Source organism: Artemia sp. Qi Xiang Cuo, chromosome 8 (genome assembly GCF_049724085.1).
Source record: "Artemia sp. Qi Xiang Cuo chromosome 8, ASM4972408v1, whole genome shotgun sequence".
Lineage (NCBI taxonomy): Eukaryota > Metazoa > Arthropoda > Branchiopoda > Anostraca > Artemiidae > Artemia > Artemia sp. Qi Xiang Cuo.
Window position 1 is genome coordinate 10,296,425 of NC_142801.1, and position 23,728 is coordinate 10,320,152.

The window sequence follows — 23,728 nt, forward strand, 5'->3', positions numbered from 1 at the left end:
GTGCCTAAATATCTTTATGAAACTATGAAAACCAAGATTTTGCTAGCATGCCCTAAGAAATACTCTGTTTTCTGGTAGTGGGTAGCACGTCAATAAGAGGACTTGTGTAAAAAGGATAAGGTACCTTTGCTGATGCTAATATTCTATCCTTTTTTGCTGATGCTAATATTTACCAGAACAATATGTGGAGATGCTTTTAATATGTAATAATTTTGTTACTTTTATTAAGAATGTATTTTTTCTTTTATATTAATAGATTTTTATTCCATTATTAAATCTTTTATTAATTAATAGTTTGCTTAATTTTCAGCTCGTGAGAATGGAAACGTGGGTGTGCTACACAAAATTCAAAGTGAAGATGATTTGAAATGGCTGATTGAAATCGGCCCTCATTCACCGTATGTGGCCTTACTTAGCACCAGGTTATTCCAAAGGTATTATTTAGATGACCCTAAATTACAATGCCCCTCCCCCCACTTCAATTAGTAGCTACTAGCTAATGATTGTTTAAAGGTAATTTAGGAAGATGTGTTTCCTCATAATTTGGGACAAGTCAAGTTAAGCAATGCACTAAGCTATATATTATTTAGCGTTGTAATATTGCGCAGTGCATATAAAATCTGCCAAAAAAAATTCCAGCCTGAACTGGCTCTGAGATTAGGAGGATATGAACAAGAAAAAAAAAAAATCCTATAGGAAGTAAGTTTATAATTTTTAAGGAAAGCTTGGAAACAATGCAAATTTCAAAATATAATTTTGACTAGGGGATGTGAAAACGAAACAGAAAAAGCAAAATAAGACAGAAAAAGGAGTATTTAATTGCTAATTAGTTTATTAGTATCCTATCGTAATAGTTTATCTTATTACTAATTAATTTTTTAGTAATATAGTTTATGAGCAAGCGTTTGTTTCAGCTGATAGAAGAGGTTTAGCGAAGGTCCTCTCCTTGCATGGTTTAACAGATAAATACATCAAAGGGATTTGTGCTATGTATGAGAATAAAGCTACTGCGGTTAAGGTATGCAATAAGGTTAATAGTTGGTTTAGTCTTAAATCAGGAGTTAATCAGGGTTGCGTTCTATACCCATGTATATGGGTCAATTTGATGGACTTTGTCTTAAGGAGCACAGCAAAGGCAATGAGCACGGAGCCAAATGGGGAAATAAAACTCTCCTAGACTTAGATTATACTGATGATTTAAGCATCATAGATGAAAATATTAACAAAATGTTTAAACTATTAGAGGTTTTGCAAGTTCAGGGTGCAAAAATAGGTTTGAAATTTAATGTCAAGAAGACTAAGTCGCTAAAACTAGAAATAAGTGAAGGTGAAGAGGTGATGTTGGATAACGAAAAGATCAATCAAGTGGACAGCTTCACCTATCTTGGTAGTATTATTAGTAAAGACTATTGTTGCAGTGAAGATGTTAAAAGTATAATTCCCAAAGCCCAGGGTGTTTTATAACAGTTGAAAAAGGTTTGAAAGAATAGGAAGATAAGTCTGCAAGCCAAGATTAGAATATTGAAAGTTACAGATATGACAGTGGTCAAATATGGCTCTGAAGCCATAACGCTCCGAAAAATGGAAGAGGGATTGCTAGATATTTTCCAGAGAGATTGCCTAAGGATTGTTTTGGGTACCCGACTGACTGACTGTATGTGAAATAGTGAGCTGTACGAATATGTCGTTCAATATCGCTTTCTAGGGCTATAATAAAAGGAAGGATGAGATGGCTTGGACACGTTCTACGGATGAAGAATGGCAGATTGCCAAAGATTTTCCTTGTCGGCCAACCGTCTACGACCAAACGAAAAGCGACTCCTCCCCGAATGAGGTAGTAGGATGTCTTAACAAAAGATTTAAGGGGCTTTGAATAGATTGGGATAGAGCAGCGCTTTGCGTAGCTGTGTTGGCCTCAGGCGGCTTGGTGCTGCTTGACTTATTAGTAGTAGTAGTAGTATAGTACTTTATTAGTATAATATAATTGCCAAAGGTGACTAATTTAACTATATAAGAAGCTGGCAATGAAAGGGACCAACTATTTTCTTACCCAGCCAACCATTTCTTCCTTAACATTGAGTTAAGGAAGAAGTAAGAAAGTTATTATTTACTGGAATTGTAATAGAAGTGCTATTTTTTAGTGCTTCTGAGTTGCTTTCATGTTCTTATCCAGAAAGGGGGGGGGGGGGGGGTCCGGGTTTTAGCCCTCACCCCTGAAATTTTCGTCGGACTCTAAAAAAGTAGCAAAAATACATATAAACAAATTTTCAATTTGTTTTTTAAAGCTTATTCTTGTTCATCCCTCCCCCGAAAAAAAAATTCCTGGATACGTCCTTGACTGCTGCGTACTATGCTCGTGGCATAAACTATGTATCTAAGCAAGCAGTTTCCGTTTTTGTATTTTTGCTGTTTCCATTTTACATATATTTAGCGTCATAGACAGTTTCAGGCTGAAAAAAGTTTAAGGCATTGCCGTCCGTGTGGGTGGATTGAGGCGACGTGCTTTTGAATTGAAAAATATGAGACATTCTTGCTGACTTAAAAGTACCAAAATAAATCTGGGGTGGATAAAAGAATCTACCTTGTTTTAAGGTTGTTCAATGCCTTAAAGAATCACCCTATCTCGTCCAATACCAAGGCCGTATCCAGGGGGTTACCCGGTTTGACCCCCCCCCCCCCCGCCTCGAAATGTTTGTTTGACTCGTAAAAACGTAACAAAAATTACGTTTTTACGTAATTTATAAAATTATCAAAAATCCTGGATGCGCTTCTGTCCAATACAAGATTTTTTTATTTTTGTGGCCAAACTATTCAGAATTAGTTAAAGATAACGATTTTGTTTTCAAACGCCATAAAACGGTCATGCCGATCAGCCGCAGTTCTTGTCATAATAAGACACTAAACATATAAAACATGAAAATTACAGCCATAGCTATCGTCATGCAAAATTATACATTGATTTTAAATATCACAAAATCAAATTAGTTGGGCGGTCTTGCAATAACTAGTATAGCTATGCTAAAAAATCCGAATAAACGACAGAAAACTAAAAGCCAGCACCTACTTTCCCAGAAATCTGAGAAAAACCGTTTAATTTCTTGTGAATACAACATAAAAATTAGTTTTTCACTGGATTTCCAGAATTGTTGAAACCCTGGTCAAAAGGCTTGGTCAAAAGAGAGGCGCGTGAGTCCTCAGGTTAGCCAAAGTCTTGTACTGCGATTCCACTAATGTAGCATTGATTTTGCAAGCAGTAAGCCAACATGCTCTTGAACTCTCGATGTATATTTTCTACGTGTGAATTCGTAGTGAAAAATAGTCATTTGGGGACTAGAGAAAATTAACACAGAAAATTAAACATGTCATGTTTGAACATTTTAAAAGCAGTTCATGCAATCAAACAATCAGCATATAATGAAAAATATATCAGATAATAGAATATTACAGTCCCTGGTTGTAAAGTAAAGGAAAGAAAGGTTTTGCGTCAGAGATAGAGATATTCAGATTTAATGAAACTTAACATCATTAAAAAGCATGAATTTTATTTTTTTGATTGAATGGAGCACGGTTTTCCTTCTGAAGTTCTGGAAAGAGCAGTCCCTAAAAATATTATGGTATATCTGCTTAATAAACATTAAAAATCCTCCCAAAAGACGTCTCATTGAATAATTTGACAGCTTTTGAAGCTTTCTGTTATGCTAACTGCCTTGATTGAAATCTCTGTTGCTGTATTAGGTTAGGTTACGTATTTAATATATGCTATGCCTTTCTGTTAGCTTTCTGTTATGCTAACTGCCTTGATTGAAATCTTTGGGGCCACAGGGTGTACGTTATATATACTTTATGTACATTGATTAGACAGCGTTTCGCTTAACAATTGGAATGAGATTATAGGTTTTTTTTGTTTTAAATTAGCCTCTTGTCAGATTTTTGAACTGTTGACACTTCTAAGATCAATTTATACCAAAACGGCTTCGGGAGCTCCTTGTGGTGCTGAGAAATTTTTGCTAATGAGTTCTTTGTCTTTGAGACTGTCAGCTGATTCTGAGATTCGCATAATTTCATTTTGGATATCAAACGTCCTTAAAGACTTACCCAATAGCCTTTGTTATACTTTGAGGCCGTTTTCGACTTAATTTTTAGGCTAGTGTAAAACAGGTTTTATTTTCTTCCAATTTTATCACCATCTGTAATACATAGAAATTTAGTTCTAACAGATATTGCTCTTTTACTGATGAACAGAGGCAAGAAATAACATGCTTAGGCCATTGTTATGTTTAGTGGCACATATTCATAAAAATTAGGGGGGGTGGGATAAAATGTATTTTTCAAGATCTAGGGAGGGGAGAATGTCGTTTTCTCAATACTTTCTAACCTTGGCTCTTATTTGCTAACCTTGGTTAGCCTTATGATTTTATTTTGCTGTTGTGTTGTTGATGATTATATGACGAATAAAAATTACACTCAGAGGCCTTTATTTTAAAAATTTAGGGGGAGAGGGGCAAAATGTATTTTTTCTTTAATCCAATTGGGCAGTTTTGCTCTTTTCAATTTTTTCAATGGAAACATGTCTAACAAGCATTGTTAAATGAAAATTGGGATATCGCTTGCGCTGGTGCTTGGACCTTTGGCCCTTGCAGATGCTAAACCATGCCGATTATTTTTTTCAAAGGGATGAAAATGAATATTATAAAATGTTTCGCAAATTTAGAAATCCTTCCCTACCTACTCCAGTTTCTGATTTATATAAAATCTTGTACTGAATAAATAGCCAAACTTGCCTCTCCAAGGCTAAAACCAATTTTAAGCTGGATATTGTGTGTCCTTGTCAATATGCATATTGTAATATATTGTAACCAAGGGTGCCAATTCAAAAACATGTTTGAGGATGGACAAAATATAGTTTTTGAATTCGACAAGGAGTTAAATCTGTTGTTTGTTCAATTTGTTTAATAAAAATACTAAAAAATTTTTTTTTAATTAATATACCACACGAAAAGGTACTTTTCACTGCCTTTTGGCAGGGGGGGGGGGGTACTTTCGTTCTATTTTTGATTTCTTAAAAGATGGATTGTAACATATCGACGTGTATGTAATACACGTCGTAATAAATATTGATTTTTTTTTTCAGGGAGATGATGACAAGTTTGAAGGAGTCTGGTAAAGTGAACGGTGTTGTCGTTCTTAATAAAACAGGCGAAGGTAGACCAGAAAGATTTTCCATCGATGATGTATGCCCGAATCACTACTCGAGTTAGTAGTTTTTGCTATTTTTGTAATCTATTGAGGATTTCAAATTAATTGCCAAAAAATTGTAGTAAACGCTGTAAATATTTTATAGGGGGCATAAGTAGCCTTACAAGAAGAGCTGTATATATTAGCGCAGCTAGTAGAAAGTTCTAGAAGGGGCAGATGGTTTTCAATTCAAAAGTAGCGTAATATGATAACACAAAGTAATGATAATAATAATAATAGCAGATAATAACAAGAATAATAACAGAAAGCAAGACAGTAGAGAAAACAGGAAAGACCAAGTTGGTATTAGAAGACAAAACAAAAGGAAGAAGAAAGATAATGACTTTAACAGTTAGGCACAGAAAAATAAGAATAGCAAGATACCAAAATTGTATACCAAGAATTGCATATGGAACTTTCTTAATTACCTTACTAATTAGTAATTAATTAATTACTAATTATCTTAATTACCTTAATTGCAATAGGTTTCTAAAAGTGCTTCTAAACGCCATTCAGTACTTGCAATTTACGACTGAATGTCAAAATTGTAAACTTAATTGCAATGAGTGTATTGAACGCAGATTGAATGCAGTGAATTTTTATGAGCCATTTCCACCCCATGTAAAAACATCCTGCTTGTTCTTTTGCCCCCTCTGATTGGTCAGTCTTAAGTAATTTTTATTTAACTGAGCGACTATTGGTTAGGTCTAGCTCTGCAAGCTCTTTTGAGAACAAACTTTAACTCGATAGACGAAATTAGGATAAATTACCAAGATATTAATGTTCCTGTATTAGCGCAGTCGGATTAATCTCAGGCTTATATGAGGCCTGGTTATTGAGGCCTGGAGTTCGAACTCGGATGCAACAACACAGCGCAGGGCTCGGAATCCGATTCCGGTAATACGATATGTAAAAGCGTCTCCATACTAATCACAATAAGAAGAAAAAATGTAATTTTATTGCGAATGAAGCTTTAGAGTTTTTATTTTAGGTTTTTGTTACGAATTTAACCTTTCCTCGTATTATGAACAAATTCAGACTCGCCGATTTAAAAAATTTGGATTAGCTAGATTATTAGTAATGTTTCATTATGAATAGACATTCAAGGTTTATATTTTTGGTTTTTGCTTCAAGTTTGACCTCTATTATTTGAAATCAGTAAAAATGGACTTGTTCCGTTTTAAGGATTAGGATTAGCTGAACTTTGGTATTAGTGGAGTTAGTTTGGTAATAATTTGACCTGTGCTATAAACGAATTTGGACTAGGTATAGCTGAATCTCAGTATTTGTAAAGGTCGATCGCGGATAGACCTTCAGAGGTTATGTTTTAGGTTTTTGCTAAATATTTGACCTCTATTATAAACGAATTTGGACTCGGCTAATCTTTAGAACTCAGGATAAGCTGGATTTCGGTGTTTACGAAGTATTGTTGTGAATTAGCCTTTATGGTTTATACTTTAGATTTTTCCTACAAATTTGACCCCTATCTTGAATGAATTTGGACTCGGCCAATTTTAGAAAATCAATATTAGCCGAATTTGACATTGGTAAAATTTCACTTTGAATAGACCTTTAGAATTTTTATTTTTGTACTAATTTGACATCTAAAATAAATTAGAATCAACCGATATTGAAAATTAGGATTAGCTGAATCTCGAGATTTGTGAAATCTTATTATGGATGAAGCTTAGAGTTTATATTTTAGGTTTTTGTTTCAAACTTACTTAGATTTAGGGCTTCTCACGCCGGTCGGTTCATAAGGCGGCGACGATGCCTCTCCAGCGTCTTCGACCAAAGCTCACAAGGGTTGTTCTTGAGATCACTGCGTCGGCTGGCGATTGCTGCCCATTCTAACCATGTGTCTTCAATATCGCCACCGACTGCTTATGACTTTATCAATAACGAGTGGCTGTTTAGTGTTTAATAGTTAGTGGCTGTCTCTAAAGAATGAGTTGGCAATTTTGTCTGTTCAGTTGATTCTGAGAATCCCTCAAAGGCGATTATTATAAAAACATCAGATTCTTTTGTCTAGCTGTTTTGTCAGCACCCAGCTTTCAGAACCATGCATTAGCACTGACAGGACATTACTATTGAAAACTTCAATTTCATCTTCAAATAGAAAGTGGCACTTCTCCACACGTTTCTTAACTTATCAGAGTCGCTTCCTGCGCACGCGATTCGTGTGGCAATTTCACGTTCAGGACTTCTTTGCTCACTAGACACTCAAGATATCTAAACATTACAACCTCTTCAATTTCGTTAACTATCAGTGGCTCAGCAGGTAGTTTATTCACACAGCGCAAGATTTTCCTCTTCTGCGTGCTTATTGCCAAACCTGTTTGTTAACCTACTTTCGAGAGCTCATTTATGTTGCATTGCATCTCTTCTCTTAAGTGAGATTAAATAAAAAAACAAGTTTTTTTTAACTGAAAGTAAGGAACGACGTAAAAACTTAAAACGAACAGAAATTATTCCGTATATGAAAGGGGCTGTCCCCTCCTCAACGCCAAAGTTTTTTATTGTTTAAAAAAATGGAGTTGTGAGAAAGTCAAACTTAAACGTAAAGGGCGAGGCGTTGAGGAGGGGACAGCCTCCTTCATATAGGAAATAATTTCTGTTCGTTTTTAGTTTTAACGTCGTTCCTTACTTTAAGTTAAAAAAAACTTGTTTTTTTTTATATTTAATTTTTGAACGTTTTTGAATTAATGCAGGTTTTGATTGTGGCTCACCGTACATGAATAATTACAACAAAATGTTCATATTAGTTTTACTTCTATTTGGTTTAATGGCTTTCTCGAAACTTGTTAAATTTTATTTACTAACTGTTATACTGGTAGGTTACAATGCCACCACTATTGGTGTTGTAAGGTATGGGTGTCACCACTTATTGGTGCAAAAATGGTGCTAAACCACTTACTGTAGGGAAAAGCCCCTGGCGGCGCCAAATTTTATGGGATGCCCGCGTCCACCACACCGGTTCTGTAAATATCGGGTTTGGTGATACCCAATTTACAGAAGCCTATACCCTGCCCCAGGGTATGATAACGTGATCGAGCTGTCAAATGGCCGCTTTAAGGCCAAGGCTACCCACCCTGGGTTACCGCTAATTTCTAACTATCTCCTTGGAGGTAACGAGCTGTCAATATAATAATGACGGTATCTCGTAACTCTGTTTCTACCCTGTTTGGGTTCCGGGAAAATTAGTACACAGTTTGTAGAAAATAGCTTACTTGTATTCTTCCAAACGGTCACAACAAACACATCTATAAACTCTCATTACAGACTCCCTATACGGGGTCTCAAAGTAGACTCCAAAATAATATTCATTCTGTACACAAACTTTGCATAGGGGTGGACCTTTGCTTGGCCCTGGCCAATCCTCTAAATCCCCATTCAAAATCCATTCTACTTTTTCTTACTTTTGCCTTTCAATGACTCAAACCAGGAAGTCCAAAATAGAATTTAGTTCAAAGCTTACTTATTGCGAAAGTATCTTACTTAGCAACTAGAATCCAACTTACGATTGAAAATTATCTTATAGGCAAATGTAATTACAGAAAATAAAATGGGTCATTTATCTGAAAAGAAAAGAAACAGGGGTGGAACCCCAACACTAACGTTTTTATTAGTAATAAATATACGTAACTTATGAATTAACTTACGTAACAAACTTCTATATTAATATATTTTTGATACTTATATTAGGGGGTTCACCCCCTAGTCAATACCTCGCTCTTTACGCTAAAGTTCAAATTTTGTTCTAATTCTTTAACAATGACCCCTTAATCACAAAGGCCTTTAATTAGAATAAATAGCTCTTATGAAAGTACTAAAAAAATATTTGGCTTAAAGAGCGGGGTATTGAATAGGGGGTGAACCCAATCATATACGTAATAATTTCTTTTCGTTTTAAGTATTGATGTTGCTCCTTACTTTCAGTTGAAAAACTTGTTTTTTTTTAATTTAATTTCTGATTTTTTTAAATAATGCTGGGAAATCAAGCGCCCTCGTCGTGGCACTGTCCCTTCCCCCATGACAACTTCGGCCATGGAACGATCCTCCCACATAAACCCCGACCCACCCCCTCCCCTACTACCAGAAGACATCTCCCCTGAAAAATTCTGTATACTTCCCAATAACCAATACTATATGTTAACAATAGGTAAAGTTCATAACTTTCAGCCCTCCCCCCGGGGACTTCGGGGGATTAGGACATCCTAAAAAACATATTTATCATATTTTCGACCATGCTGAACAAAATGGCTATCTCAAAATTTTGATCGGGTGACGTAGGGGGAAAAATGTGCGTGGGAGGGGGCCTAGTTGCCCTCCATTTTTTTTGATCACTTAAAAAGAGTACTAGAACTTTTAATTTCCGTTCTAATGAGCCCTCCCACGATATTCTAGGACCACTGGGTCGATGCGATCACCTCTGGGGAAAAAAAAAAAAAAACCAAATAAACACGCATCCGTGATCTTTCTTATGGCAAAAAAAATCCACATTTTTGTAGACAGGAGCTTGAAACCTCTACAGTAGGGTTATCTGTTACGCTGAATATGATGGTGCGATTGTCATTAAGGTTCTATAACTTTTAGGGGGTCCTTCCCCCTTTTTTCGAAAATCAGCCAAATTTTCTCAGGCGCGTAACTTTTGATGGGTAAGACTAGACTTGATGAAACTTATATATTTGAAATCAGAATTAAAATCTGACTCTTTTGATGTATTTATTGGTATCAAAATCCCGTTTTCTAGAGTTTCGGTTACCATTGAGCCGGGTCGCTCCTTACTTACAGTTCGTTACCACGAACTGTTTGAAAGGAGCGCTAGTGAGAAAAGACTTAGCTAATTTAAATAAATAGGTAGTTCTTTTATTCTCCATAATAGTATCAAAACACACTAGCATCGGATTGTCAATTGCATGTTAATGCACTTAAAAGAACATCGGGAGTTAAAATTACGCACAAAGCAAGGCACAGATGAAGACAAGTATCGATCAGTCGAATTAACAACTTTTAGGTCTTAGCTTTTGAAGACCAGCTGACCGGGTAAACAGTGTGGTTTAGGGCTTCAGTCGTAAATCTGACGCATGACTAGGGGAATCATTTTGATGGGCTTCAGACGACCGACATTTAGAGCCTTTCATCGTCAGGCCATGTTTTCTTTCTTTAAGGGTCGATACACATAATACCCCGAGTCTTTTTAAGTAACACTGGGCTTCTAAAATATTCATATACCCTTGTTTTTGCATACCTCTGAGCTTATCAGTTTAAGGCTAGATGGGGCCAGGGTGCTACACCGGTAAAGTGTTTTCCTAGTATTTGACCTAGCATAATTTAATGTATTAGGATTATCTGAATCTCGGGATTTGTAAAATTTGATTTTGAATGGATGTTCATAGCTTATTTTTTAGGTTTTTATCACAAATTTGACCTTGATTATGACTGAATATGGTCTCAGCCTGTTTAAAAAATCAGAGTAAGTTGTTTATATTTTAGTGCTGTACAACAAGTATGAAATCTATTGCACGAATTTGGATTTAGTCTAAAGAAAACTGATTCTTGTTAGCTAGTTCTTGGTGCTGTTGAAATTTCACTTTGAGTGAACCTTTCCAATTAATATTTCAGGTTTTTACTACACGTTTGAGGAGGAGTCTCAGTTTTGTGACACAAACCCTTGGAATCCTGGATCAACAGAGTTCTTATTTGAAGATTGGGGATTTCCAATATTTTTTGTTCAGTCGATTGAAACAGCTGAAAATATAAGCCAGGTAAATGATTCTTTGAACTGTCACATTTAAGGGAGTCGTATTAAAGGAATGTGTGTTCACCTCCCTAACGTATGTAGTGGTGGTAAAAAGATTTTGGGGTGCCCTCCTTCACATTCAAGGAGGTGCGAGACAGCCTTCCCTCACGTTCAAGTAATATCCAACGGCTTGCAGTAACAAATTAATGAAAAAGTTACCAATAATGTCAGAATGCATAATGTCAATATTGATATACCTACCTCAATTGTTGTTTTAGTGCTTCTAGACCTCATGAAGGCGTTTGACACAGTCCACCGTGGCCTACTCCTGGGAAATGAAAGGTGTATGGGATCCGAGGTAAAGTTTTTGATCTTATACGGAGTTTTTTTCGTGACCGGTGCCGATTTGTAAAGATGGCTTACACTCAATCTGAACAGCGTCCAGTTTTCTGTGACGTTCCTCAAGGATCTGCTCTTGTTTCGAATATTTTCGTTCTTTTGTTCATTAGTGGTATCTCTAGCTGTATCCCAAATTGTTGTTTTATTGATAGTGATAGAATAAAAAAATTCCGGAATAACACAGTGTCATTGTTTTCTGATGACACTGTAGCAATCAGCACTGCAAAGACAGAAGTTATGGATAAAAAAAAAGAGTTGTTTATATTTTTTTTAAATTCAATGTATATTAATAAACTTATAAATCCAAAAATACAACTAAAATTCATACTTACTAAAAATCAATTTGTAATTACACTCTTAAACGAAGAAATATCACTAACATATTTTATATATTCTGGTCAAGAATGTTTCTACTTCTAATCTCCTTATAAAGGACAGGAAACATCAATCATGTTAAAACAACGAGTGGAGTATTAATCTCTGTTGAAGATCGAGTGTCATATTCGTGGACCAAAGATCTCAAATTTGTTAAATTATCAAAAGATGAAAGATTTATGTCATGTTGTAGCTTAAAAAAAAAAAATGTGTATGGCTCTCTTAATCCAGATCCAGTCGAGTAGCATTATTTTGTACAACTCGTTCAGGCCGCAAAATGGAAGAAAATGAACCAAGCCAAACGCTAACACAGTACAGTATATATGGATTGATACTACTATTACTACTACTGACAGCTCACTGCACCACGAAGTCACCTGAGGCCAACACAGCTACGGTTGCTCTTCCTCCATCCCAATATATTCAAAGCCTGCTTTTTACACCCTCTCAAAAAGTTCCAGTTTCCCTTAAATTTTTTCTCTTTTTACTCTGATTGGGGATGGTCAGTCCCCAGATGGTCCTTTTAGACATTAGATGGTTAACTGAAAAGGACGATTTTTTGCAATCTGTCATCTATTATCCACTAAATGCGTCCTATCCATCTCAGCCTTTCTGTAATTACTGCGGTAGAAAGCGAAAACAAATCGTCCGCAGAATTTGCGGACAAATAAAGAAAAAGTTTTCCGATTATACCTAAAATACGAGAAAAAAAAATTAGAGACAGATTGTAAATGGTACTTGAATGATAAAATTTCATATAAAAAAACCAAGCATTTAGTAAAAAAAAAGAATAATAATTTTCCACCATGTGGTATAATTTCTTGAATCCAAGGATAAAAACCGGAGAACGAAATAATGACAAAATTTGGCGAGAATAACCCTATTCCCTGTACCCCTAACGAAGGATTAAACCATAAATTGCAAATAATTAAATTATAAATTGATTTGTGATTAAATATTATCAGGAATCTTCAGTTAAGATCCTAAGGTTGTAAAATCGGAATCTGACTGTTTAAATTGGTTAAAAGGAAACTTAACCAATTGGTTAAGTTGTTAAGTTTAAATTAGTTAAGATGAAACTTAACCCAATTGGTTAAGCGGTTAAGTTAAAATTAGTTGAATAGAAAATTAATAAAAATTAGTAATTCGGTTTTTCATGAAATAGATCTCATATTTCAGTTTTTTGTAGAAGTGGGTGCCAAACTAAAAAAAAAAAGAAACTTGGGTGAAAAATACAAGTCACCAAAAAACTTAGTTTCCACCATGAAGATTACTACATGAAGACTACGATCTTCAAGGATGTTTCTTTAGGTTGTTTCAAAAGTTATGGAACTTTTAGGCACATTTCTGTCAGTAGTACCACGTTGAAAGTCCACTTGAATGTCCATGTTAAACTATAAAAATAAATAAGGGAAATCATTGGAAGACATTTTATATCCATAAAGTTCATACATTAATAAAGACGAATTACATCTTCGAAGGAAAGCTATACATTCTTAGGGTATTTGTTGTTATATGTTTTTAGCTTTTTTTTCGCTGATTTTCACCCGCTTTTATTTTAAGTTTAGCTTTTCCTTTGGGGTGCATTTGTCATTGGAAATCAACAGATTGTTAATGTTTAAAGTTTTCCTGAGGAGAAGCGTTGTCAACAGTGACGAAAATGCGGTGTTGCCGTAAAAGCCTCATAACTTCGAAACATCCAAAGGAAAAACATATAAAGGCGTAGTTTTCAAGTCAAAAGCTCGAAGGTATCAATTAAAAACAGTTAACTAAAGATGAGTAATAGTATTCACAGGAGTATAATTTTATTTTACAATAAAAAGGTATATATTTTTTCTAATATTACTGTATTTCTGGACACAGGGGGGAGAAAGGGTTTTGGGTATTTGTCTTACCTCCTCCCCTATCCCATTCATGAGATTGGTCCAAACTTTCCTTGGCAAAAATTAAAAATCACGGGTAAATTTGCAAATTGTTCGTGTTTTGACAACTTACCCCCTCCCCTAAGGGTTGGATCTATCCCAAAAAAAGTGGGCACTAAAGCGTTTTTTGTGTTTCAAGAACAAAGAATCGTGTCGGTCTCCACTTATGCTTACTGTACAATTAGTCAACTTAGACCTGTGCGCTCTTGGATATGGATACTATTAAGATTTAGTAGTTTTTTTATTTATTTATTTATTTTATTTATTTTATTTCTTTTTTTTGAAAAAACAAAAGAAGAACTAATTTTTTAGTAAGAAAAACTAAGGAACAAAATATTTAAAAATAGTTGGGGATTAAGCCCTAAGGAGCCTGTGTGACCTGTATATATAATAATTTCTTTCGTAAAAGAATCTACAGGCAAAAAAAAGAAATAATAAAAAAAACACTTGTGGCGTGAAGAAATTTTGCTTTATTTCTTAATAATAAAGTATTTTTTGCAGTGTTATGAGAAGTACAATCGGCCGTCAGTCAAGGGCATCCCTCGAGATTGGCCTCTATGTGCCATCGAATTGAAATCTCCTATGATTGGTGCTGTCAACACCCCAACTTGTATTCGACGAGGAATCTTGGATAGTTATATAAATCCCCAACCAAGTAATTTATTTTTCTAGTTATTTTATCAGTATTCTTTTTCTGAAAGGGGAGGGGTCTTCGATAGAACAGGGCAATTTTTATTTATAGCATAGGATTCTATTCAGGAATCTCCGTAATTGTTCTGATGTAACCAAACTTGTGTGCTATAAGTATAAGGGTTTGATTTGGCATTGTTCTCTATTTTTTAATTTTGTATTATCTTTTTTGGCTCGTACTTCCAAAAATCCCAAGTTTTTTTTTTTTTTTTTTTTTTTTATTTCTCCATGATCTCTCGTATTTTTTACATAACTCACCTATTTTTCTTTTTCTTTTCGTTTTTTTTTTTTTTTTTTTTGGTGTGCGTGTAACTGAACCTCAAGCAACTGCACCACCTTGCAACTGAACCTCCGTGCAACTCAACCCCATTTAACTGAACCTCCGTGTAACTGAACCCCCCTGTAACTGAAACCCCCATGCAACTGAACCACCACGCAACTGAACCCCCATGAAACTGAACCACCGTACAACTGAACCACCGTGCAACTGAACTTCCGTGCAACTGAACCCCCTGCGCAACTAAACCCTCGTGCGACTGAACCACCGTACTCAGTTTTTCAATATTCTACAAATATGAGGCAATATCATTGGGTAAAGCACAAGTTAGAACCTTCACCTGTTCAACCTTGTTGGAGCTGTTTGTTTTTCGAAGTTATGATATAAATGCCTGTCGAAGAGATTCATCAAAGAAGATTCATAAAAAAGCTCTGTTTTGTTGTCACAAAAAGAAAGAAAATTGGACGTCACAAAACCATTAAAGCCAGATTTATTTCTCTTTTTTCATGTCTATTGCTGGGGGGTTCCCTTCGCCCTGTCATTGTCTACTCGTATAGGCGTTTAACCCATTCCCTCCCCCCGGAAAATACCCCCCACCTGTAAAATAACCCACGTGGAAAATACCCCCGCCCCCGCGGTTGGTTCGTTTTCAATCACTTTTGATTTGCAAAAAAGGACTAAACTATCAATTTCTGATCGAATGAACATCCTCTGAAGTTTCTACGACCGTATGGCGGAGGTGGGGGTGAGGAAGGGCCTGTCCTCCTCCTATACGAAATGAATTCTGCTCATTTTGGGGTTTAATTATACTCTTTACTTTCAAAATAACAGCTTAGACCAGACATATTCCCAGAAATCAAGAGGGATGAAATATCAATGTTAAATTTTTGCGTGTTTTTAAAGCTTTTTTGTCCTCCCTCCGAAAAAAATAACCCTTCAAACAAAAGTCCTAAATGCGGCCCTGGGGATTATATATCAATTTCTACCCCACCCTCCCCTTGTCTCTCCCTTATAACTAATTCTGTGTTTATTTGAAGGCGCAATGAGAGTTGGGGTGTTTTGGTATTAAAGTATACCCTTCGAGACATCTCAGTAAATTCCTAAACTACAAAACAATCGTAGAACCTCATTGTAGAAGTTTAAAGCACTTAAATGCAAATTTTCGAAAATTTAAAACAACAGGGCATTTACCTAAGCCGGTGAAATTTCTATAGACCTTAAAATATTTTGGCTAGTTAGTGAGGAAGGGAGCGGCCTCAAAAGGTACATTTTGAAGCCAAAACTTTCCATCTCTCATTGAGCCTTTAGATAAATACAGAATCAGTTCTAAGAAAGAGACAAGGGAAGGATAGAGGTAGAAATTGATGCATAATCCCCAGGGCTATGTTCAGGACGTTTTTTTGGGGGGTTATTTTTTCGGGGGGGGGGGCAAAAACTTTAAAAAACATCAAAAATGTGAAAATTATATTGGTACGCTGTTATTATAGAAGGAAGGAGTAACGTTAAACCCCAAAATGAGCAGATTTTATTCCGTATAGGAGGGGAAGTGCCCCTTCCTCACCCCCACCTCCGCCATACTGTCGTAGAAACTTCAGAGGATGTTCATTGGAACAGAAATTGAGAGTTTTGGTACTTTTTTATAAGTCAAGATTAATTGGAAACCAACTAGTCGCGGGGGGAGGGGTATTTTCCGGGATTAATTTTCACGGTATTCTTTTCCAGGGGTATTTTGCGGAGTGTTCAGTTACACGAGATTTCAGTTACACTAGGGTGCAGTTGCTAGGGGGTTCAGGTACAAGGGGGTCGAGTTGCACGGGGGTTCTGTTACACGAGGGTTCAGTTGTAATGGAGCCCATTTTTTGAGTTTTTTTTAGGCTTGTGTAAACTTAAATTGGAATGAGATGAGTCAGTCTAAGTTCGTAGCTGAGCTTGCAGTCAGGAAATGCCCAAATTTGTCAACCTTCTAAGGGTTTTCAAAACCCCTAATAAAATATTTACGGCTTTCCAAATTAAAAAATAAATAAATAAAATTGCAAACAGGTCCCAAAACAAGCAAGATGATATGTGGCCAAAATCAAACAAGCAACCTGACTACATGGAATTCATAACCTTGCCCCAAATCTATCACTTTGACACCTATACTACTTATTGGGTACTATTTCAATAAATATAGTTCTCCCGGAAGTATGCTCCTCTCCTCCCCAAAAAACTTCAATATTTTAAACAGCTGCTAAAAAGCCTAAAAGTACTGTCTGGGCTTTCTTTAAGTACAAAAACAATGACAGAATAAAACCTTTATTCCTGTTACCAGTTCATGGACCAAACTCTCGCCAGATGTCGAAGCAAAAGTAAGAAGTGGCAGTTTCAATCTACCAAAATTCGATCTACGAAGGTTTGACCCATTTCAAGAAACTATTGGCCAGCGTCAAGATTCACCCGAGTCTTGAAGATTCCCCCCAAATTTATTGGTTGGATAACAACAACTCTCTTGTGCACCACGACAGTCTTGAAGATTCTTGAAGAAGAGTCTTGAAGATTCACCCGAGTCTTAAATATTCCCCCCCCGAATTTATTGGTCGGATAACGACAATTCTGTTGTGCACCACGACAGTCTTGAAGATTCCACGAGTCTTGAATATTCCCCCAAATTTATTGGTCGGATAACGACAAATCTGTTGTGCACCACGACAGTCTTGAAGAAGTCTTGAAGATTCCACGAGCCTTGAATATCCTCCTCCCCCCATTTATTGATCGGATAACAACAGATCGGGATGATGATGATGATGATCGGGTATGCAAACTATGCTGGTCTGAAATAGGTCGAAATAATCTTATAAACGCAGATGGCAGCTCTCTAGCTAAAAACTTGAACACAAATGTCAAGCATGATAATTGATGCAGGGACCCTAATGACAAGTACTCTTCATGCTTTCCAATTAATATCAGGCATCGTTGATGAATTGAATTCAGTTTTCGCAGGTGGGATTTAAAAGTTGATTGCCAGATCATTGCACAATACTGTAAATGGGGTTTTATAAGAGCGTTGTGCAGGAGGACCAGCGTTTTCTGCGGCAAAGCGCTTTTCAGTTTTTTCATTATTCCAAAATTCCGGGATAGCTTCAACTCTACTGCTTGAGTATGATGTACGAATGATAGGTTCTCATCGAGGAGGATTCCTAGGTATTTTGCAAAATGCTTTTCTGGCCGACTAATCACACCTCTGGATGTCTGGATACCACATATCTCCGGATGGACACTTCCAACCCGGGAAAAAAAATAGAACGCAAGATTTCTCAACATTAATAACAAGTCAGTTAGCATCCATCCAGAGATACGTCACCTCCAGAACCTCCCTCAGTTTAGACATGAGTGTTGTCTTATCCGTTTCACAGCAACCAAGCGTGGTGTCATCGGCAAAGGCTACGAGCTCATCATCTTCACCTTCGGACTGGAGGGAGTTTTCATCCTGGCACAAGTTACAGCAGTGAAGATTTGTTTCTGCCGGGTTCAGCACTCGGCTCAGATCGTTAACATGGATCAGGAAAAGTAATGGTCCTAATATTGATCCCTGGGGTACACCGCAGTTAAAGAGCACATCGTTTCCAGGATCTTCTCCCAAATAAATCCTGCGGTCCCTCAGATATGATCTGAACCAATCCAGAGCTTCACCTCTTATTCCTAGATGTTCCAGTTTCCCGAGGAGAATTGAATGGTACATGCTATCAAATGCTTTCCTGATATCAAAGCAGAACCGCTGCAGGTAGTAGACCAGAATCCAAAGCTTTGTTTATCCATAAACTTAACGCAGTTAGTGCATCCTGTGTGGAGTGCCCTGGTCTGAACCCAAACTGGCGATTATTAAGAAACCCTTTCTTTTCCAGAAACTGGAGTAGCTGCTGTTGCATAGGTTTTCAAAAACTTTTGAAAAAACTGAGAGGATAGAAATAGATCTGTAATTAGCCGGGTCAACTCGAGAGCCCTATTTGTGCAGTAGAATTATTCTAGTTTTTCTTAGCAGTTCTGGGAATGCGCCCTTGTGCAGTGAAAAATTTATGAGGTAAGTAAGGGGCTCTATTATTGAAGGGGCAACTGCTTTTAACACTTTGGTATGTACTCGGTTGAAACCAGAAGCCGAATTGCCTCTTAGATTTAGTACGATTAGCAGAATTTCAGATGAAGAGACAGGTGCTATTGCCATGGACATAGTGCATGCCGGGCCAAGGTAATCTTTAAAACTCTTTGCAGAATTCCCAACATAATCTGCTGTTTTTCTGCCCGCTTCTGCAAAAAATGTTCCCAGTGCATTTGCGACGTTATCTGGTCTTGTTACTGTCCCCCCCTTTACAGATAAATTAGATGGAAGCTCAGGCGGGGGGCTGCAGGGACGCAGTATAGAGTTAACAACCTTCCATATTTTCCGAGAATTTTTGCCACTTTCAGCTATTTTCCCACTAAAATAATCTCGTTTAGCTTTACGTAAAACTGATCGAAGACATTTTTTATATTTTTCATATTTCTCCAGCGTTGCAATGCATGCCATCCACAGTTTATTTTTCCTGTTAATACACTGGAGCAGTCCATGACTAATCCAAGGGCTTATGGGTTGATTTTTCCGTCCCTTCCTCCTTGAACGCTTTTCACAACAGCAATCCGTATATATTCTCATGACAATGTTATGAAATTCCTCAAATCCTGAATTAACATCATCTGTATTCATAACACTTTCCCAGGATGTGCTCTCCAGATTTTGATTAAGAGTTTTCAAGTTCTCGTCATTCAGTTTCCAGGTAGTGAACCCCTGCTTAATCGAAGCATTAGGCTTTGGATATTTATGCTGTATGTTGAAATTTGTAAGCAGAGGGAAGCGATCTGAAGTGTCGAATAGCAGAACTGAGGCTGATGTTGGAGGCAGAGTCGAAAAAATGTTGTCAATCAGTGAGTAGGAAGTGGCAGTTACTCGGGTTGAAATCGTCATCGAGAGGTACATATTCGAAGCAGACATCATACTAAGCAGATCTGTCGCACCGGAAGATAGAGGAAGAGTAAGATTGATGTTGAAGTCCCCCATTAAGATAGCTTCATTCCCTTGTTTCTCTAGATGATCCGATATTTGGCTTAAGTTTTCCAAGAATGAAGAAACAGATCCTGCCGGTGGGCGGTATACTTCTCCAACTGTTAATTTCTCCTGTGAAGGTAAACATATTTCCAGGAAAAGTGATTCATAAATTCCTTCTATATTCCGGGTTAATTCTTTGTTAATGCATACCGAGTACTCTTGCCGTGTGTAAATAGTTAAACCTCCTCTCTTCAATGCTGTTCTGTGCAAAAAATGGGAAGTATATCCAGGTATTTCCAGAAGGGTATCTGTTTGTTTTGTTAAAAAGGTTTCGCAAAGTCCGACTACATCTGGCTGCAACTGTTGACAAAGAGTCGCTATATCCACGACCGATTAGCATAACCCTTGACAGTTCAGTTGAAAGACAGTGAACTGATAGTCAGAGCGTCCCATACTTAAATTACACACTTCTTCATAACGGCTTCTAGGAAATTTACTTTTATCAAATAACGGGGTATCTGATTCATTATTAATTTCTAAATCAAAAATATTGTCTAAATCCAAAAAATTTTCTTCCACCTCTACTAATCTAGCATTACTTTGGCTTGTTGACGAGGAGGCACCCCCGGGAGGATTAGAACAGGAATTCATTACTTACCAACATACTGAAGAGAGTCAATGGCTGTACCTTTGAGAAGAGCAGTAGACCACTCTGAAGTTTGTAAACCCGAACTTTTCTTGTAACTCTGGAAAAGAAAAAGAAAGCAAGAACACACGAAAAGGAAAAACATCTCATTGTATAAACAGAAATCAAGAATACGCAAGCGGCAAATTATACATAAACACTCTCTCATGGCGCAGTTATAATATCTTTTAAATTTAAATTTTTCATCAATTTTACTACTCTAATTTTACCAATATTCTCTCCTAATTACTTTCAGTATTATAGCTGCCCCACAAACCTCACAAAATATTAACCAAAAAAAAAGAAAAATTCTAAGCGTCCGAATTAGAATCATTCGCATCGTCCGAGCCAGCGCGGGGAAGCTTGAGCGGATCGTAGCATTCGTCTGGAAACTTCATCCACTGAGCCGTCTTTGATTCTTGGTTTCTAACCAAAGTTTGATCCCTTTTTGGATCAGACGCGTTTCCGCTATTTTCTCACTCGCTACTTTTGAATTTCTTAGCTTATAACCAAGTGATAAAAGTTATTTGCGTCGTTTCCCAAGATCAGCTGGCAAGTCAACAGATACGCTAAAACCGGTTTTTTTCAGTTTACCACACTCTTTCATTATTTCTGACCGACGAAAATTTTCAAGGCTAGCGAAAATCGGATCAGCGGACTTTTTTCGTTGCGCGCTGTTTCTCAGTATTAGACCGCTAGAGCCAGACGACTCGGCATTTGACGGATTCTTCGAAATTCTGTATACCACATTCATCGGTATCTCATTCGCGGTAGCTATTCCGAGTTTTGATTCGAAGAAACCAACTACTTTCTGACGGAGATCTTCGCCATCTGAAGATTCTCTAGACCGTGGATAACAAGATTGTTTCTTCTCGAGTATAGTTCTGACCGAAGAGCGGTCGATTTAACTCTTAAAAGCTCGGATCTGAGCGACCTGTTTTCCGACCATAGAAGTTTATTTTCCTGCTGGAGATTTGCGAATTTCTGCAGGACTTCGTCCATTCGTTCATCAAAATATTGTTTAGTGAGTGCCATAATTCTCAACTATATTGCCACTGTGCCTTCAAAAATTTTCAAAAAAACATGGAGTGATACTTACTTGCAAGGGCCCCTGTATGGTAATAGAACCAACTATCACTCGGGGCCCGCTTTCAGAAAATGCAGTGTTTGAGAAATCCAAATTTGACGTTTCTCCGACCAGCGTTAGTGAACTATCCAATCAGTAATTATCCAATCTCAAATTCACTCTCAGGATTATCGTCACTATAATCCCAAGCCAATTGTTGTTACGAAATTCACTGAATTAATAATGTTCATAAGTTATCCGATTTTAGATTTTAGATGTGTTTGCTCTGAACTCTGAAATAAGTCTTGAATATTCCCCCCAAATTTATTGGTCAGATAACGACAACTCTGTTGTGCACCACGACAAAATTTAGGTTGGGTCAAACCGGTCCGGACAAAGTGATGAATTTGCATATCAAAGCAGACCCTTGTCAATAACAGTCAAGAGTATGCTTGAGCGTAAACGTAAGGCGTGTCTAAAGTCTGATTGAAATCGTAATTCTCTTCGTAGGCTAAAACTATTCACGCTATAAACTTGGAACGTTGCTGTTCAGTTATGTTGTTATGCGACATTGCTGATCAGGTTGTTGTATTTTCTTTCTTCGTGACCGATGGTATTTTAAATAATAAGTGTTTTATATTGTACTCTATTTAGATAGGAAAAGTTCTGTTTAAGATGAATGGACTGAAAAATGTCCTATTGTGGTGCTGTGGGTTTGATCTGAGCTTGGTAATACTGAACCCAGAATTAGAGCTCAGCAACATACTGCAGGGCTCTGAATTCGATTCTGGTGATGAAGTTAGGCGAAAGTGTCTCCGTATTCAAACTCTCAATCTTTTTTATTGTCAATTTCCTTACACGGCCATGCCGATCAGTGGCACTTCTTGTCATAATAAATGAAAGGGCACTAAACATATAAAAATCACAGCCATACCCCTTGTCACACAAATATATATTTTGATTCAAAATAGCACAAACAGAGCCCAGCTAAAACCTATGATATTAAAATATCCAACTATCTGTAAAAAATAAAATGAAATAACTCCAGGTTCAGATTAAAGAAAAAAAACGTTTGAAATCAACATTGAATAAAAAGAATAATGAACTAAAACAAAGAAATATGTACGATTATTGATGAGCAAGTCTAGTATTAAAAATCTTGACAAACGAGGGAATAAAAATATTTGCGTAATGTATATGTCGTGGTGGTACCGGCTGAATTTTGGTACTGGTTCAGCTACTTGTTGTGGGAGTGGTTGGCGCGAAGGGAGATGGTCAGGGTGGAGGATTTTACGAAGCCGCGGATTTGCCAAAATACCGACACCAAATTTGAAACATAATTCATCATACTAATCTAAAGAAGAAAAAGTGGAATGGAGAAAAAACCTAGTGTCTCATCTTCTACTCTATTTGAATAGATAAAGTTTTGCTCAAAATAAGTGAAATGTAATATTGTAAAACTTAATAAATGAATCGGAAATGAAACAGCATCTAAACTATTCAAGCTATAAATGCAAAATATCTCCTTAAATAAATGCTCTAATATAATCATTCAATTTGATAGTTTCCCTTTGTTCATGACTGATAACATTCCAAAGAGTATAGTGTTTCATCTTTCACCCTGTTTAGATAGAAAAAGTTTCGTCTGAATGGGAAATTCTTTTAGCATAATGTTTCTTCTTGTACCGTGTTTGGATAGATAGAAGTTATGCTTAAAATCAGTGGAATGTGAAATTCTTAAAACCAATAGTAAAATGAAAAAGGAGCTTAAGTATTCAAGTTATGTGAAATTTTCGCTTGGAAAAATGCTCTAATACTAACGTTCAATTTTCTGGTTTTCCTTCGTTCGTGACTGATAAAATTTCAAAGAGCATACTGATTCATCTTGTACCTTATTTAGATAGAAACATTCTGTTTGACATCAGTGATATTTAAAGACCTGGGATTCGAATCCGGGGATGAGATAAAGCGTCTCCGTAATAACTCAAAGAAGAAAGAATGACATTTATAGACTTGATAAAGCAAATTATCTCCTTATCAGAATGCTCAAAAGAGTAAGATCATTCTTGTTCATAGGTAATTTCTGCTCTTGTTTCGTCTTATTCAAAAACGTGAATCATGATACTTGAAAAACTGATCGAGACTTGGAACTCTTAGTTTGTGGCTAACCTGGGAGTGATGGACACATCAATCAATCTTTTCAGTGACGAGGCTATGAAAAGCTGGAAAAAAAAATCAAATCTGTCTGATGGCTAAACAAACAAAAAAAATCCGTCAAAT

At 36.6% G+C, this 23,728-nt stretch overlaps 1 protein-coding gene across 1 annotated transcript in view; it reads left to right on the forward strand.

Moving 5' to 3' along the window:
* Window positions 1-23,728, forward strand: part of Nct (Nicastrin) — a 101,121-nt gene that overhangs the window by 23,718 nt on the left and 53,675 nt on the right. Inside the window, exons 3-6 of the mRNA XM_089093205.1 lie at window positions 311-434; window positions 5,132-5,253; window positions 10,861-11,003; window positions 14,176-14,329. Coding sequence (XP_088949331.1) covers window positions 311-434; window positions 5,132-5,253; window positions 10,861-11,003; window positions 14,176-14,329 — 543 coding nt within the window. The remainder of the gene's footprint in view (window positions 1-310; window positions 435-5,131; window positions 5,254-10,860; window positions 11,004-14,175; window positions 14,330-23,728) is intronic.